This window comes from Urocitellus parryii, chromosome 2 (genome assembly GCF_045843805.1).
Source record: "Urocitellus parryii isolate mUroPar1 chromosome 2, mUroPar1.hap1, whole genome shotgun sequence".
Taxonomy (NCBI): Eukaryota; Metazoa; Chordata; class Mammalia; order Rodentia; family Sciuridae; genus Urocitellus; species Urocitellus parryii.
Genome location: NC_135532.1, coordinates 150,277,268 through 150,296,747, shown reverse-complemented (window position 1 = coordinate 150,296,747; position 19,480 = coordinate 150,277,268). Strand labels below are relative to the sequence as shown.

The 19,480-nt window shown below is 31.9% G+C and overlaps 1 protein-coding gene across 1 annotated transcript in view; it reads left to right on the top strand.

Annotated features, from left to right (window-relative positions):
• Positions 1-18,413, top strand: part of Senp7 (SUMO specific peptidase 7) — a 150,622-nt gene extending 132,209 nt beyond the window's left edge. Inside the window, exons 15-24 of the mRNA XM_077795332.1 lie at positions 2,038-2,171; positions 3,575-3,691; positions 5,857-5,979; positions 8,965-9,057; positions 10,004-10,128; positions 11,239-11,291; positions 12,006-12,049; positions 12,161-12,229; positions 12,880-13,030; positions 16,075-18,413. Coding sequence (XP_077651458.1) covers positions 2,038-2,171; positions 3,575-3,691; positions 5,857-5,979; positions 8,965-9,057; positions 10,004-10,128; positions 11,239-11,291; positions 12,006-12,049; positions 12,161-12,229; positions 12,880-13,030; positions 16,075-16,212 — 1,047 coding nt within the window. The 3' untranslated portion in view covers positions 16,213-18,413. The remainder of the gene's footprint in view (positions 1-2,037; positions 2,172-3,574; positions 3,692-5,856; positions 5,980-8,964; positions 9,058-10,003; positions 10,129-11,238; positions 11,292-12,005; positions 12,050-12,160; positions 12,230-12,879; positions 13,031-16,074) is intronic.
• The last annotated feature ends 1,067 nt before the right edge of the window (positions 18,414-19,480 follow it).

The following is a 19,480-nucleotide window of genomic DNA, read 5'->3' as shown; positions in this document are numbered from 1 at the left end:
ATCATAGAATTTGGAGGGAAATGGATGGCATTAGAGCAGATTATGCTAAGTGAAGCTAGTCAATCTTTAAAAAACAAATACCAAATGACTCCTTTGATATAAGGGGAGTAAACAAGGACAGGGTAGGGACGAAGAGCTTGAGAAGAAGATTTACATTAAACAGGGATGAGAGGTGGGAGGGAAAGGGAGTGAGAAGGGAAATTGCATGGAAATGGGGTTATACAAAATGTCATATAAGAGGAAAGGAGGGGCAAGACAAGATAATACAAATGGAAGTAATGATTTACAGTAGAAGGGGTAGAGAGAGAAAAGGGGAGGGGAGGGGAGGGGGGATAGTAGAGAATAGGACAGACAGCAGAATACATCAGACACTAGAAAGGCAATATGTCAATCAATGGAAGGGAAACTGATGTGATACAGCAATTTGTATACGGGGTAAAAGCGGGAGTTCATAATCCACGTGAATCAACCGTGTAATATGATGTATTAAGAACTATGTAATGTTATGAACGACCAATAAAATAAAAAAAAATCAAAAAAAAAAAAAAGAAGAGTATATAACTTCTTCTGTGGTGCTCTTTTCAGCAATGCCTCACCCTAATCTAAATCATGAAAAAAAAAACCAGACAAACCCAATCATAAAATAACTGAACAGTACTCTTCTGAAGTATTAAGATCATGAAAGACAAGAAAAGACTAAGGAATCGTAGGATCCTAAATAGAAAAATGATATTAAGGGAAAAACTCACTAGTGAAGTCAGAGTAAAGTCTAGTAATCTAGTTAATATTATTTTATCAGTGAAAATTTCTTGATTTTTTAAAAAAATATATATTTTCCAGTTGTATTAGGACACAATATCTTTATTTATTTATTTTTATGTGGTGCTGGGAATTGAACCCAGGGCCTCACCTATGCTAGGTGATCACTCTACTGCTAAGCCACAGCCCCAGCCCCAATTTCTTGCTTTTGATAATTATACTGTGGTTGTATGCGATGTTAAGATTAGGTGAATCTGGGCTGGGATTGTGGTTAGTGGCAGAGTGCTTGCTTCACATGTGTGAGGCACTGGTTTTAATCCTCAGCACCACATACAAACAAACAAACAGACAAATAAATAAAAGCATTATGTCCATCTACAACTGAAAAAATATTTAAAAAAAAGATTTTAGGTGAACCTTAGCTGCATCTGTATTTTATTTATTTATTTATTTTTGGAAATGTCTGTAAGTCTAAAATGAACTTGAAATAATAGGAAATTAAAAATACTATTTTTATTTTTATAAGAGGTTGATTATTTACATGTATCTTATATATCTGCAAAATACTTCTAGAAAGAAAAGTTTTTGTTAAGTAGCTATACATACACAGATGTGCACATGCCCACCAAACACATACATGGATATGGTCTGAGGCTCATCTTTTATTCAGAAGGCCTTTTAGAAAGCCACATTAATTTAAGAAGATGCTTAAGACTTTGCCATCCTTCTAGATTATGTTAGAAAATTTTGCTTCTTATATTATGTAATCAAATTTTTGTTTTCCAATTATGGATATCAATTTATGATATATTATAAACTCAACCTCTTTTAAATTTTGAGGGGCAGGGGTTTTGGCTTAGTGGTAGAGTACTTGCCTAGCATGTATGAGGCTCCGGGTTTGATCTTCAGCACCACATAAAAAGATAAAGGTATTGTGTTCATCTACAACTAAAAATTTTTTTTTTAAATTTTAAATCTTTTTCTGTTATTTATCATATGTTTGGATTATCTTGAGCTTCAGTTGTAAAATTCTTCTTTAATTTTAGAGCCCCATATCTTAAACACTTAAGTTTACAGTATACACTATCTTTTGATCACAAGCATTGTTTTTTTTGGTTTGGTTATATCTTTAAAAGAAATTTTAGTATATAGTTTATTGATGTGGATTTTAGTCATAGTTTCAGTTACAAATTTAGGTTTTACCTTTGTTCTTTTTGAAGTTATTTTGTTTTTATTTATGTATTGATAAGGAAACTTTACCTTGTCATTTTCTTTCAGCCCTCAAATACAGATGCAGCTAAGCCTACATACACCTTTCTGCAGAAGCAAAGCAGTGGTTGCTACTCACTTTCTATTACATCAAATCCAGATGAAGAATGGCGGGAAGTCAGGCATACTGGACCTGTGCAGAAGTATGTACCATGACTTATTCTGTTTGTAATAGGTGGGCATATTAGTAATTTTTATTTGCACTGCTGCTTTTAAGTAGATTGATTACCTTTTGAAGTATTTTGAGTTTTACTTTTATGCTGGTAATTAGCAATAAAAATGTTACTTTTGAAATTTATGAGAACCTTAAACCTATTAAGACTATAGAAGGGGCCATTTCATTTAGTTTAATGTCAGTAAGATAGAAATGGCAGTCCAAATGTCTTATTTGGTAAGATTAAAGTGTTTATTGAAAATATTTGAGTAGCAATATATGGTTTTGAAGATTATGTATTCCATATCTGAATATATAGGAAAGGTGAAGTTGCTTACTAAAGTGTATCTCAGTTTAGGTACTTTGGAATTTATTACAAAGTCCCTTTTAGAAGCTGCTTCTTTGTTTATATTTCAGTTTTTACATGTATTCTCATAGTAGTAAATCAAAAGAGTGTGCATTTGAGATTATTTTCATATCTTCATGTGATTCATTTTCTCTGGTTATTTTTTGAAAACTATTGAGAGAGCACAGAATAGGAGAGTAGCCAAAAAGACAAACTATCAGATTAGCATTCAAATTTTTCAACTTTCTTATTGGATCTAGGTGTCATGGTACCAAGTGTACATTGATTAGCTTTTGAAGTTTTCTGATACAAGAACTACATGTTATACCTTTATTAGTATTGTATTCAAGTACTCCCCTTATTATTCCAAGATTATATAGCCTGGGATTCAAAGATGGTCTTTAGGGAAGAGTGCCAGAAGGATGCCTCTTAGCTGCCATTTGTTCTTTGCCACTTTCTGGTTGTGATGTAATTATTTGTTTCCTTTATGTTCTCATAAGAAATTTGAAAGCTTCCAAGCTTCCTTCTTATTTCTTTATTGCATAACTGCTAGTCACCAGGAGGAGAGCACAATTTTTGAATGCTGGTTTTCTGAATGGAAAGGAATTGTTCTTGGGGATTAAAATTTAAGATTAGAAAGTAGATTATAGGAAAATTTGTTTTATTACATTAGTTGTTAAAAATTATAAACTATGCAGAAGAGAAACATCCTTGGTGTTGAAACTGATAGATAAAATCTATTAATTAGACAATTGTTGAGACTGGTATTGAGATGTTATTCTGTTGAGACTAGCTCAATGCAAATAATTTGAAAGGAAAAGGTGATATTTAATGAAAGAACCATGAGTAGCTTGTGAAAATGAATGAAAATATAATTCCTTTGTCCTGTCAAATATTTTTTACTCTACAGATTTTATAGGATCCTACTACCCAGTTTTGTTTCATATAGGAAATCTCTTAGTTACTAGAATTTTTAATACCAATATATTTTAATGTTCTTTTCTTTTTCTTTTTCTTTCTTTTTTTTTTTTTTTTTTTTTTTTGAGATTGATTGTATATCCTCCACCACCTACTAAGGGAGGATTAGGAGTAACTAATGAAGACCTAGAATGTTTAGAAGAAGGAGAATTTCTTAATGATGTAATCATTGATTTTTACCTTAAGTAAGTAAAATAATAAATAATCTTATTTTTTTATAGGTTTTACCATGGAACGTATTATTAATGTCTTTATCTAAATTATTTTAACTCCAGTTAAAAGTAACCTGTCAAGATTTCAGATTTGGGAAATTTTTGGATTACTAACTCAGTTTTATTTCTTTATTTCCATAGACACTATATCCTTAAGAAGAGCTAATGCCTTTTTTTTTGTTTTAGTTTTATGCTGATTTGTGATATATACTTCTTTGAGCACTGTATTATATGTTAAAGGAAATATTTACATAATTATGAAGCATTTTGGAGACTGAAAAGAAACAACTTTATTCAGTTGTTTATTGTATCTTTAAGCATCATGAAAGTTAACTGTCATTTAATAAAAAGTCCATATCACTTCCAGTTTTTCAACTTGTTGTCTAAGAAAAGCTGAAGGAATATATATGAAAGCTTTTAAAACTTCCATACAAAGAAAATTTATTTCTAGCCTTCGTTTTGTACTGTATCCCAAGTTGAGAGAATGCCGAATTATTTCACAGATCCCTTACAAACCAAAATTTTTGTCATCTTACTAAATGTTTTTACTCCAGCCATAAAAGCTCAAAATCTCCCATTATTATTAATATTTACAAACATAAATTTAATCTCTTAGAAATTCACTTTGGGTCTTTTTTTATATCATCCGTGTCACTTTTTGAACATATGGGATAAAATTTTAAAAAAAATTTTAGTTATATGTGGACCAATAACTTTACTTTGTTTATTTATTTAAATGTGTTGCTAAAGATTGAACCCAGTACCTCACATGTGAGAGGCAAGCACTCTGCCACTGAGTCATAACCCTAGCACTGGAATACAGGGTTTTGTTTTTTTTTCCCCTGTACCAGGGATTGAACTCAGGAGCACTCGACCACTGTCACATCCCAATCATATTTTGTAGTTTATTTAGAGAAAAGGTCTTAGTTGCTTAGGGGCCTCGCAATTGCTGAGGCTGTCCTCTGAACTCGAAATTCTCCTGTCTCAGCCTCCCAAGCCTCTGGGATTACAGGTGTGTGCCACAGCTTGGAATACAGTTTTAACAACTATTTTAATGTCCTTTTCAGCTGTATTAATTCTGTATTAGCATCACTTAATTTTTCTTTTTATGATGAGTCATAGTTTTTGTTTGTTTGTTTGTTTTAGGTTTTTTTTTTTTTGGCCTCTTTCCATGTCTGGTAATATTTTTTTGAATGCTAGAAATTTTTGAATTCCTATAAATATGGTTGAACTTTGTACTGGGATGCAGTTAAATTAATTGAAAATAGCTTTCATGTGTCTTGTTTTTAAGATTTGATAAATGAGACCAACAAATTAATTCCCACCACTCATGAATACTCCACCCATTGTCTCGTGAATTATGAGGTTTTCCTGACTGACTAGTAGGAATGGGCACCATTCTTGGTCTGTGTGAATTCTGACTATCATTTCTTCTGATCATTTTGGGTAGTTATTTCCCATGCTTGGGTATTTTCCTCACACACATCAAGTGGTCACTCTAGCTGTTTGGAGTTTCCTGTCTACACAGTTTTTCCTTTGTAGTATTGTAGCTAACTCTAGCTACTCAGCCTGCATAAATTGTTAGAAATTGCAGAATTTCCTAATTATAAAGAGTTTAGTCACTTTAAGAGATTGAATTATAAAATTATATTTGAAGAATTTTTTTAGGATAGAAATAGACTAAGAATTCAGATAGTAGTCACATTTTAGTTGTTAAAGTTTTCTAGATTTATTTAGGAGTGTCATAGTTTCAGTCTTATTTGTTCATATGATTATTTGACTAATAATTTTTTCTATCTTCTTTGAACTGTTGAGTTTTCTGGGGACAGGTACTTTTATATCCCCTTTTCATGTGTCTCTTTTAAAATGTGGTGTTTGATCCATGTTAGAAATTGGATAGATATTTGTTAATTAAATGAATGAATAAATTGGGCAATTTCAGTGTCAAATGGTCTTGATAACTAAAGAACAAATGGAAAGCTCAAATCATAGATTTAATCTCTTAGAAATTCACTTTGAGTCTTTTTTATACTTTGAATTTAATTGGATATAATTGATAGTGATTTCTAGAACATAGAAGATAGTTGGAAAAAACAAGGTAAAATCTAAAAATAATTTTGTGGATGGCTACTTTACAGGTATCTTATATTGGAGAAGGCATCAGATGAACTTGTTGAACGAAGTCACATTTTTAGTAGCTTTTTCTATAAATGCTTGACAAGAAAGGAAAATAATTTAACAGAAGATAATCCTGATCTTTCGTAAGTCAATCCTCTAAGGAGGGGAGGGGTAGGGGTATGAGGACAGGAAAGATGGTAGAATGTGATAGACATTTTTACCCTGGGTACATGTATGACTGCAAATATGATGCAACGCTACATTGTGTACAGAGAAATGAAAATTTATGCTGCAGTTATGTACAATGAATCAAATGAATTCTGCTGCCCTACACACCTAATTAAAATAAATAAATAAATAAAAAGAAACTGAGTAGATTAATACACACACACACACACACACTATTAAGAATCACTTTTTAGCCTTATATTATTCTGCTTCCTATGACAGGGAGGCTAACTCTTGTAGGCTACATTTCTAATTGCATGTTTCATAGAGGTTCTAGAAATTAGAGGGCCAGGAATAAAGAAGTCAGGCTATTTTCTCTCTATCCTATTTGCCTTGGGCTGTGATTTGGGGCTTTATTTCTTCTCTAGACTCTCACTGGACAGATCTACTAGATCTCCAGTTTCTGGTGAGACTGCTGCTTCCCTTTTCCCTGTACCCTCTGGGCTTAGCAGTTTCTAAATATAAAACTTATCTTTTATTGCCTCACTGCTCCCCCCCACTGCCCCCACTTTTTCTTTTTTGCTTTTTACTTTCTTTTACTTCTGTAGCCAGTTCCCTATATTACATAATCAAAAGATAATGATTATTTTTGTTTTCCTCATTATATCCTTGCTGACCTGCAACTATTTAATTAAACTGATGGAATATGATAGTAAATGTCATATTTGTTTGCATTTTGGTTAAATTTCTGTACAAATTCCCACCCCTAACTAATGCTTGGTCTGATATGAGTGTGTATGAATGTGTGTACACACATAAGCACACACATCTCAAAGCAATCATTAATATTCACAAAAAGAATCCCTATAAATCAGGTGTGTGTGTGTGTGTGTGTGTGTGTGTGTGTGTAAGATAAGACAATAGCAAATCAGCAAGAGAAACAAACTTTAATGGCCAATAATGAATCCACTACAAAAGGCTCAAACTACTAATCTTAAGAAACTGCAGAGTAAATGGTAAATATACTCATTATCATGGTATATGAGATCCTATGAGATTTGGCTGCTTTCCATCTCCTTAAACTCATTTCACAACCTATCCCTTCTCTCATTTACCATGCTTCAGTTCACCCTACCTGTTTCAGTTTTAAAATATGTTTAGTTCTTTTCCATTTACTGCCTAAAATTTCTTCTGGTGCTTTTTTGTTTCACAATATGATCTCTATAATCATGTCAGTTGCTCACTTATTTGTTTTCTGTTTCTCAACCTAAGGTCTCTGTGAGGTCAAGGACTTTGTCTCTCTTATTTCCACCCTATCCCTGATCTCTTTTTTCAATTCTTAACTGTATAGAAAATACTCAATTAAATATCTAAGTGTTTGAAATATACTAGGGACTCAAAATACAAGAAGATAACAAGGCCTATTACTAAATACAAAGAGAACTCTTAAATATTTAATTGAGTATTTTTTACATAATTAAGAACTAAGAAAAAGAGATCATGTTGTGGCCCTTATATTCTCTCCTATTTTCCTTGCCTTGCTTTATGTCTAATATATTCTTAAGTAAGATTAGCATCAACAGGAAGCTTACCAAACAATAATATAAGGAAACAAATAAAATTAGGTGCTTGTTTTGAAGATTCTCAAATGAAAAACAAGTTAATAGTCCAAATGCTAGCTGAAAGTAATTTTTATAATTTTATGATGGAGTCATTCTTAAATAAGAAAATTCAATAGACATATGATTACTGATTACTTCATGTATAGTAGTTAATCTTTCACATGGTACCTAATTCCTATTGTATCTTTTTTAGCTCATTCTGGATTCTATATACTCCAAATATTTATGCCAGGTGTTTTAGTTAGAATTATCTAACTATTTAGTTAGAATTATCTACTGTTTATCTGAGTATGTTGCAAAAATTTCTGTTTACTGTATTACTTGTTATATAAGTATATAAACATTTAATAGTTTTTTTCCCTGCATAAAAAGAATTCCTTCCAATGCACAGAGTCAGAAGTCACATGTCACCTTCTTTATGCCCATATTAATCCTAAAACCTTTTTGTGACATCCAAACTTGATTTAAGTGTGCAAAAAAAAAAAAAGGAGGGAAAAAAAAGAAACTATTGTGTGTGCACACTAACTCTGTTGGAGATAGCTATTTTATTAGAATTTCTTTCTACCCTTATACTGCTTATATTTTAGTTACTTGTCTAGTTTTTTCTTCTTTCATTATAAATTATTTTAGTGCAGTTATAGATTATTTTCATTATTTGTTCTTAGAAACCTAGTAAATATTTGTTGAAGAAATAAAAGAAAGATGAATGAGTGGTGGATACACTTAGCCTTGTCCTGTTATTTCTGAAATAAAGGGAGAAAAGTTTCATGTTTTAATATCTAAGAAAAGAAGTCTCATATTTTCTCCTCCATTAAGTTTTAACACCTCCTTCATCACAGATACAACATTTAAACAGGGGCTGAGGTTATAGCTTACTGGTTGAGCTTGCATGAGGCTCTGGGTTCAATCCTCGCACTACATAAAATAAATAAATAAAACAAAGATATTCTGTCCACCTACAACTAAAAATAAATTTTAAAAAAAACATTTGGACAGTTTTTTTTAAAGGGTAAATAATTTGCAACATACTCAGATGGAGCCAAGAAGAATAAATAGGCTTAGATATTCTTAGGTGCTAAGCCACTTTGGAACCTACAAAGCATTTAATAAATTTCTGTCTTTATTTGGCACATTTCACCATCTTTCATAGTGATCAAATTTAAGAACAACCAGGAGTTAATACAAGAGAATTTATTTCTAGTGTGTTAAATTATACATTTGGAAGAAAATGCTTAAATAAAGTTAGCATTTTCAGCATATAAAAATGGCACTTGAAGTCTTAATCTTAAATTTTATTTTTTTTTTATAAATCAAATTATCCATGTTTTATATTCCCAGAATGGCACAAAGAAGACATAAGAGAGTAAGAACATGGACTCGTCACATAAATATTTTTAATAAAGATTACATCTTTGTACCTGTGAATGAGTCGTGAGTATTTCTGATTATTAAGAAACAAATTAGAGATTGTTCAGAAAAAAATATTTGTGGTATTTTTGAGACTAATAATCAGTAAAAAAGCACGAGTACATAAATCCCAGGTATTATTTCTAACTTTTTGTTCTGAATATAGCCAAAACAATGAATTTCTTACTTTGAATTTTAGTTTGATAATATGTATGTTGTAAATATGGGGGAGAAAAATAAAAGGAAAATGGCTTCAAGACTGTAATGATCGAGACTTTACATTTTTTGATTCAAGGAAAGATCTTCTAAATAAAAATCAAAAGATACAAGGTGAATCTCAAATTATTAAGACAACAAACTTGGGGCTGGGATTGTGGCTCAGTGGTAGAGCGCTCGCCTAGCATGAGCGGGACCCGGGCGGTCCTCAGCACCACATAAAAATAAAGATAAAAATAAAGGCATTGTGTTGCGTCCATCTACACCTAAAAAAAAAAAAAAAAAAAAAAAGACAACAAACTCTTTAAGTACTGATTCAAAACAAAAATCTGAGTCTGTTCATTAAAGCAGATCCTCAAAAGAAAACATTGACTCTGTGAAAGCAAACAAAGTTTGAATTATTCAGATTTTTGCCTTAAGTAGTTTTAATTGTGGCTTTGATAACTTTGATTATTTAATTAGTTTTGGAATGTGTGTTCTACATTACATCAGATATTACAATGGATAGCTTCAAAATTATTTTAGTTCTCGGCGGACACAACATCTTTGTTGGTATGTGGTGTTGAGGATCGAACCCGGGCCGCACACATGCCAGAAGAGCGCGCTACCGCCTGAGCCACATTCCCAGCCCGATAGCTTCAAAATTAATGTGAAGTTTGTCATACCTACTTTCTCAGAATGTAATTTGAGAATATATTCTTCTATACTGCTTAGAGTTTTTCATGTTATTAAGATTATAGTTCTTTTTCAACAGGTCTCACTGGTATCTTGCAGTCATTTGTTTTCCGTGGTTAGAAGAAGCTGTGTATGAAGATTTTCCACAAACTGTACCCCAGCAATCCCAGACTCATCAATCTCAACTTGACAACAAAACAATAGGTGACAACATTAATATAGATGGTATTTTTAATGATGACAATAGTAAAATGGTTACAGGGAACAAGATGAAGTTAAAAGTAGTCTATTTATTATTAAATTACTAGAAGGAAGAGTTAAAAAAAATTGAAAATTTTATGCCAGATATCCAGTCCTCTATATAGATAAAATATAATTGTTTTTTTAAAATATTTATTTTTTTTGTTGTAGATGGACACAATATCTTTATTTTATTTATTTATTTTTATGTGGTGCTGAGGATCGAACCCAGGGCCTCACACATGGTAGGCGAGCACTCTACTGCTGAGCCACAATCCCAGCCCATAGATGAAATGTAATTCTTAAGTTATATTTGTCAATGCTAAGTTTTATTGTAGCATTTTTAAAGAATAACTTTTCTAATATGACCAAGAATTCATGACAAATCTTCAGGCATAGCTTGAAATCTCTCATTTATTAATATAATTTAATACATTTTTTTATAGACTTGTATTTCAGAGGGTAATGCAGGATTTCTTATAATTCTTCCATGATTTTTCTTATTATAACCTACAATCTTCATGAAGTAAACAAATCTACTTTCTTTGAGAAAAAAGTCAAAATTATTTGATTTATAACTATAGCCTAAATAATAAGCATAACTGATAATAGCCATTCTACCATTAATTCTATTCAAATATTGTGGGGAGGGAGAAAACCTGATAAAACAACTGATTATTTTCAATTTTCTCTGATCCTTTTGAGCTTCAAAAGTATATTTATGCAAAACTCTTGGTCATAGAAGAACTGTTACTCAGCAATTAACTACCCATCACATTAAAACAGGAGACATTTTGATTAATGAGCTATCTTTGAAGACTGTATTTTTATAGGAAATTGGCTCGACTAACTGGTATTTCAGGTTTGGCCCTGGGGTTTATGTATTGCCTAAAACCATCATCAATTATTTTCATTGATTGAATTTTATTTATAACATTAACTATGAAAAAAAAAAACAGATCCCAGGTATTTTTCCTTTACTTCGTTGCATATAAATTACAATTTAAGCTTATCTAAATTATCTGTACCAGACATACAATGAAGACTCAAAATTGCCTCATTATCTCTTATTAGAAAATGACTTACATGCTACTTCAACACTCTCCTTGAGTGCCGAGGATTCTCAAGTAAGTGTACTGTACATAAGTGAAGGAAGGAAAACTCGTGAATATAATGTTAACTATAAAATAGGACATAACTCAATGGACAGGAATTGGTATTAGTGGCTCATAGTTAAATTGTGCTGCTTTAAGATTCTTTGACAATCTTGGGGAACGAGAACAAGAGAAGTTGTCATTCTTCTTCTGTTTAGCTTGCTTTAGCTGTCCATCATAATTTTCATAATTAGAAAAATAAAGATACTGAGAGTGTCCTCATTAAAGAAATTTATTTAAATTTGACCTCTTGTTTCTCAGATATATAACCAAAACCAGACATCAACAAAAAACACAATTCCCCATTTCTTCTCCCTTAATGCAGATTTATACTCTGCTTCTTTTGTTTCAGAGGGAAAAAAAAGTATCTCTACTTGACATCATAAATTGGATTAGAGAATGTATGTAAAGGCAAATTTTTCTTTTTATAATGAAAAGCAAATAGAATTCAAGTTCCAAATTGTTTTTTAGACCAAATTAAACCTCCAAAAGTATTACTCTTACCAGTATAGGAAAATAAATCACTGAATTTTTGGAAAATGAAATTAGTTTACTTCAGATGATGAAAATAACTCATATATGAAATTTTAATTTCGAAGTTGTTTGACACATTTTGAGGAGTAACTGAATATTAATGTATTCAAACTGGTTTTAATTGCAAAATCATAAAAATTCATGTTATTTCAGAGTACCGAAATGAGTATGTCAGTACCAAAGAAAATGTGTAAAAGGTAAGTATGTGCTATAATAATAATGATAATAATACTACAGTTTTGTAAATGTATTTAGGTATAGTTTTTATAAAAGTATTTCCATCTTAATTCTTCCTTTTCTTTAAATAGGCCATGTATTCTCATACTAGACTCCTTGAAAGCTGCTTCTATACAAAACACGGTTCAGAATTTACGAGAGTAAGTAATAGCAATATTACCATTCAATTTGTTCCCTAAAAAGCCTCAGTAATTTTGAAACTATCTAAAAATTACTGAAAACACTCTTATGAGGAGTCATATTTTAATATGCATTTAAACAAAGTCTGCAAATCTAATCAATAAAATCTTGTTTTATGTGTTAATATTTCTGAAGACTACATGAAGAGTAAACTCAGAATTTGTATTCATAATAGAACAAATTTTATAATTTTATGAAGAGCATTGCAAATATTAGTGATTCTCAAAGTATTACGGGGGGGGATAACTCACAAATTAACATCGGTGTATGTGTGTGTGTGTGTGTGTGATATTTTTGTGATCTACTGTAAGGCCTGGAAAATTCAGGAATGTGAATGAAACTAGTCATTTGTTACTTTACTTTATAATATAAATACATCTTTTTGTATTTAAGTCATGAAGTTGAATTGTTCAATAAAAACTAGTTTTTAGTCTGTTATTTTCTTTAAAGTGGCACTTGTGAAGGCTCACTAAATATGGTTTGCATTGTTAAAGTTCAGCCTTTGGAAATTAGTTTGATACAACATATATGGCAGCAGATGCTTTTCTTCATAAAAATATTCATATGGATCAATTCCTACTAAAATCACTTTGCTTACTGATCATTTCAGGTATTTAGAGGTAGAATGGGAAGTTAAACGAAAAACTCATCGTGAATTCAGCAAAACAAGCATGGTTGACCTATGCCCTAAAGTTCCTAAACAGGATAATAGCAGTGATTGTGGAGTGTATTTACTACAATATGTGGAAAGCTTCTTCAAGGTATGTGAAGATATAAAGAAGATTTTTATTCACAGTTATTAGCATATAACCACAAATTTCTGGGTAAGCAAAGAATAGGAAAATGTTACAAGTAGTCAAAAAAAAAAAAAAAAAAGAAGAAGAAGAAGAAGAAAAAAAAAACAAATAGAACCACAAATGACTCATATACTAGAGATAGCAGACAAGAACTTTAAAATGATTTAATTACTATGTTAGAAAAAATAAGCCAAATATGAACAAAATTAATGAAAAAATGAAATTTAAAAAATCACATGGACATTCTAGAGCTGAAAATGTGGAATAGTATAACTGAAATTAAGAATTTATTTAGTGGTTTTAGTAACAGACTAGATACTGCAGAAGTTAGGATTAGTGTATTTAAAGAAAGGACTATAGAAAGTATCCAGTGAAAGCTTGGGGAGAAAAAAGAATGTAAAGAAAACAGTGTAAGAGTCAAGGGTGAAAACAGTTAAAATTTGTAGTTTACATGTATTTGGAGTCTTGGAGAATTGGAGAGAATGAAAGAAAGAACAGTGCTGATATGATATTAAAAGAGAATTTCCTCAAAGTAAAAGACCTGTTTATTCATAGCTGTGGAAATACAATGACAAATATGACTGTTATTTTCTAGTTCACAGAGACTCTATACAACTGTAACAATAGTAAAGATTTTTAGTGGCAAAGAATCACTCTTTGCTTTTTGAATGATCAGCCATTAGCAATATCATTTATGAAGGTGGGTAAAGGGGCAAGGCATTTTTGACCAGGAGTCTGCTTAGAGAATGCTTAAAGGTGCTTTCAAAAGCATAAGGGTTAGAACTTTTTTGATGTTTTTAATATTGGAGAGGAATGATAACATATAGTAAAAGATATTACATGTTATGGAGAACACTAAAGTTTATCATAGTGGTTATTTACCCCTATTCAGTCAGCTTTTCCACCACTGTGACAAAAAGACCTGACATGAACAATTTTTAGAGAAGGAAAAGTTTATTTGAGGGCTCACAGTTTCAGAGGTCTCAGTCCTTAGATAGTCAACTCCATTCCTCAGTGCTCAAGGTGAGGCAGAATATCATGAAGAGAGTGGCTCATATGATGATCAGGACGGAGGGAGAGGGAGACAGACAGACACACAGACACCACTTGCTAGATACAAAATATGTACTCCAAGGGCTTGCTGCTAAAGACCCACTCCTCCAGCCACACCCTGCCTGCCTTTAGTTAGCACTCATATGAGTCCATCAGAGGATTCCCTGGTTGGGTTAAGGCTCTCCTAACCCAATCATTTCTCCTTTCAGCTTTGCATTGTCTCACATGTGAGCTTTTGGGGAACACCTAATATCTAAACCATAATACCCCCCTTTTTAATTCCACACTGGAACCTCAACTGGTAATAATTCTGGTTCTCTTAATACTCTTTCTAAATAGATTTGACTTTGTTTAGAATACTCCTGTGCCTTATTACTAATACATTCTGATTCTATACTTTATATAGCTTCAGTCCATAGAATACTTTATATAGCTATACTTTATATAGCTTCAGTCCATAGAATCTTTGTAACTGTACCCTAACAAAAATAAAATTAATTCTAATAAAAATACTAGACAATAAATCTCCACTAGCATTTGCTTCTAGCATTTGCCGGAAGAAATCAGTCCGTCATTTCAGCCTTATATCCTGGAGCTATTAATTCTTTCTTTGAGATGGAAGTCCTAACATCTGGCCTTTAGTAATATCAAATTAGTAAAAATAATCCAAGGGTCGCCTTATTTAGCAATTGTTGAAAAATTCAAGCACAGAAGAATACCTTTGCAGTTGCAGTTTGTAATTTCTCACTTAAGTTTAACATAATGGAAAATGTAATGGTTCTTAAGCAATTGAATCAGCTATTTCTTAGAATAAAAGAGAGCCTTTTTGTAGATTTCTCTATTTTTTATCTGAGATTATTTTTCACTAAGACTTTCTCAATTTTTTTTTTTTTTTGGTGATACTGAAAATTGAACCCAAGTATTCTACCACTGAGCTACATCCCCAGCTCATTTACTTTTTACTTTGAAGTAGGGTCTCACTGAGTTGCTCAAGCTGGCTTTGAACTTGTGATACTCTTGTCTTAGTCTTTTGAGTTGCTGGGATTACAGATGTACACCACCACTCCCAGTTCTATTTGTTTTCATAGTTTAAAAATATTAGCATGTTGAGAAAAAATTGTGTTCATATCATTCCTTTTTTCCTCCATGGTAATGGGGATTAAACCTAGAAGTACTCTACCACTGAGCTACATCTGCAACTCTTTTTATTTATTTATTTTTAATTTTAAGACAGGGTCTCACTAAGTTGCTCAGGCTGGCCTCAAACTTGTGATCCTCATGCCTCAGCCTCCCAAGTAGCTAGAATTACAGTTATGCATCTTTGTGCTGGGCAACCAGGTTGATTTCTGAGTTATGCTGAATCTATTTAGCAGTTCTGTTTGTTATACTTCACTTAAACACTCATTGTAGCAGAATAGATTGTATTTAATTTCAATGATCAGGGCTGGGGATGTGGCTCAAGCGGTAGCGTGCTTGCCTGGCATGCATGCGGCCCAGGTTCGATCCTCAGCACCACATACAAAGATATTGTGTCTGCTGAAAAACTAAAAAATAAATAAATAAATATTTAAAAAAATAATTTCAATGATCAAAAGTTAGGAATTTAATGAAAATGTTCTAAATTTGATTGTGGTGAAAGTTATACGACTCTGAATAAACAAAAACCAGTCGTAGGGCTGGGGTTGTGGCTTAATGGTAGAGCACTTGCCTAGCATATGTGAGGCACTGGGTTCGATCCTCAGGACCACATAAAAATAAATAAAATAAAGGTACATGTTCCTCTGCAACTAAAAAATAAATAAAAAATTATATTTTCAGGTGAATTGTATAATGTGAATTAGACCTCAATAAAGTGTTATTTTAAAAAGCAATTTTTCATTTCCTATAAAAATGAAATTAAGACACATTTAAAATTATGCTGCTAAAGTGATTGCTTTCTTTCTTTTTCTCATTAGGATCCTATTGTTAACTTTGAACTTCCAATTCATTTGGAGAAATGGTTTCCTCGTCATGTAATAAAGACCAAACGGGAAGATATTCGAGAGCTGATTTTGAAACTTCATTTGCAGCAGCGCAAGGGCAGCAATAGCTAGTTAATCTGTACAAACATGACACATATGTTCTCTAAGATTACTGGAAAGCCGCTTACCAGCATTTGTGTTAGCCAGCTCACAGAGAAGAAAATAACTTTCAGTAGTTTTATAAGTCATTGAACAAACATTATTATTTAAAATATAGAAGATATATTATTAGACTTGCTGGACTCTCATAGATGGAGTGGGAATGAGGGTGATATACATAAAACTTATTAGATAGAAATTAAAGTTTCATAAGTATTTGATATTTTTCTGATAAATATGCTTGGATTATACAATAGCATATGTAATGTGGGAATGTTTTTGTAAATAATAAAACTATGTGATCTGTACTTCCACATGACTGGGTGTTGATGGGAGTTAGGTCCTCCCTGGTGCCAGCCCCAGTGCTTGTCAAATTTGTTGACAAGTCATATTGTATTGTATTTCTGTTCTTTGCAGCTCAAGCATGCAGTATGAATACTGTGTATTTTTTTTAAAATAATTTAGTATCAAGGCTTCAGAAAATGCCATTTACGGCATCCCTTCTGTATAGTGTAAAAAAAAAATTCATGTTAGGAAGATGATGAAAACTCCTCTTTCAAAGCGCAGCTTATTGTTGTCAACTGCTAAACACAATTGCTCTGCTCTATTTTTTTCCCATTACTTTTGATGTCTCATGTGGGGAATTTGAGGATTTAGTTCACTTGTTTGAGGTAAAATTGGGAACAAAAAATTAACTGAGTTTTAAAAAATCATATATGTATCCAAACTTAGTTTATTTGAGGTGTAGCTATATAAATATCCACTTACACATTATCACAGAATGTATATACACAATTTCTGTAAGTATAGAAGATAAAATCGGTGTCTTCATATCTTTAACAAAAATACCCTCAAAGTTCTATTTATTATTTAGAACCAAAAATATAATTTTATAGCTTAGTTTACCCAGTATTCATCTGCAAAGCCAGATTGATCTCATTGCTTTTATATTTTTAAATCGTAGTTTTTAGAGCCCTGTGATCCGCTATGGATCTTAAACCTATGGCGCTTAATAGTTTATTAAATATTCAGGTAACAGTTCTATTGAATTCATGTGATGATGGTGGTATTATATATGATTAAACACCTTAGAACCTTCTAATGTTATCAGGAATATTTTGAAAGAGACATGATCGTATTGTATTTTCTCAGATAAGAATACTTTTTTAAAGAATTTTATTTTAATCTTGTTTTAAGCATCTCTTGGATTTACATTGTAACTGTAAATCAATTAAACAAAAGCAATTTAAGATAAAGTTAAAAAATCCGAATATTTCAAAATCATGTGGAATTGAAGTTGTCAAGTTTATTTTTCAGTGTCCTTAGCTTTTGTTATCTTGTCACCATCTTTATATTGTTAAAAATATATGTGTTTTGGAGATTGCATATAAAGATGGTTATAATTGCATATTCCATTCCCAATTTATGTGTGTGTTGTGGGGGAGAGACTTTTTTAGGTGACTATTAATTGTTTTGTACATCTAATTTGGGGGACGCAAGTATACAAGACATCGTGTGATTTCTTAACTTTTTGTTTGTATGTTTTTTAAAAATACCACTGTCCTTTATTATGTTTTGGAAATTAAAATTAATTTTCCTAAATTCATGTGCAAATAATGCTTTGAGGATATCAGTATTTTATATTAAACATTTCCAATTAATTAAATTGAGTTGTAATTTTTTCTAAAGAAGCACAAGCCATTGTTATAAATAAATTTCTAAATGCATGATGTCCTGAGCATACCATGTAACTGCTGCTTACATTAATTTTTCTCCCAACTTTAACAAGTATATACTTAATTTGAATGTCAGTTCAGGGAAATTTTTTAGTACAGGTTGAGCATCCCTAATCAGATAGGAAAAATGTTCCAAAAATCTAAAATCCAGATGTTTCAGAATCTAAAGCTTTTCGAATACCAATGTAATGCTACAAATGGAAAATTCCACACCTGACCTCATGTAATGGTTCACAGTCAAACCACAGGTACACTAAAAATATTGTGTAAAATTACCTCAGCATATATGTGTATGAAATAAAAATAAATTTTATGTTTAGACTTGTGTCTCATCCCCAAGATATATCAAGGGTCTACAAATGTTCCAAAATTCAAAGTACTTCTGCTCCCAGACATTTCAAATAGGGATATTCAACCTGTAACTACTATTAGCCAACATTTTGCTAAGCACAAAAAATAAACTTTTTAAACTCTTTGAAAAAGAAATGCTCTTATTCCTGAGTAATTTATGGACACACAAATAATTTAAATATTCTCTGGTAAGAACAATGGAGTGTCTTTGGGAACTTGGTGGGGATTGGGGAGGAGTCGTTCAGCTTTATAGTGTGTGTGTGTATATATGGATGCCTGTGTGTGGGTGAAAGTGAATGAGGGGAGATAAAAAGTAGTGAAAGGGGTTGTTAGTGGCCAGAGAAATCATTTGTAAATATTATACTATTAATTTACAAAGATTGGGATTAAACAAAAAATGCCTTTTTTAAAGTCATATCTAATCACTGGAATAGGACTTTGTAAAATCTTAATACCTCTTTAAATTAGCTTTTTTTTTCTTCTTATGTCAAGAAAAAAAGTTCTACGCTTGTCATATAGAGCCCATCCTATTTTGTTCCAGCCTGTGTTCTATCCTGATCTTTCTATTGTCTTCTACCTTTTAGTTATGCAGAATTATTTATTCATGCTCTAAGTACTTCTCTCTGTAGCTTATTCTTTTTTAAGAAATTCTTTTTGTAGTTGTAAATGGATGGAATGCCTTTATTTTACTTATTTTTATATGGAGCTAAGGATCGAACCCAGTGCCTCACATGTGCTAGACAGGTGCTCTGCCACTGAGCTACAGCCCCAGTCCACTGAGTTTATTCTTGAGGAAGTTTGAGAGGTTTTCCCATGGGCTGTTAAGACATGGTTCTGTGTGTATTGGGCTTCTGCTGCTGTGGCCTGGGTGGTCTCTTCTGTTAAAACTGAATACAACCCTTCTGGGGATTGGAGAAATCAGTCCATACTTCTATAAAGACAGTGTTTTGTGTTCTACAAAATGAAAATGAAGTGGGATTATGGACTGTTGTTCCATGACTGTGAATTTTAAAGCCCAAACCATAGGTGGTCCTCTGGAATTGGTATTGTGACATTGTATTTATACCTGTAGGCCTTGCATATGCTATTTCCTTTTCCTAGAACACCCTTTCACTACTTCTTGTGAACTTTTTTTTTTTTTTCCTTCAAAAACT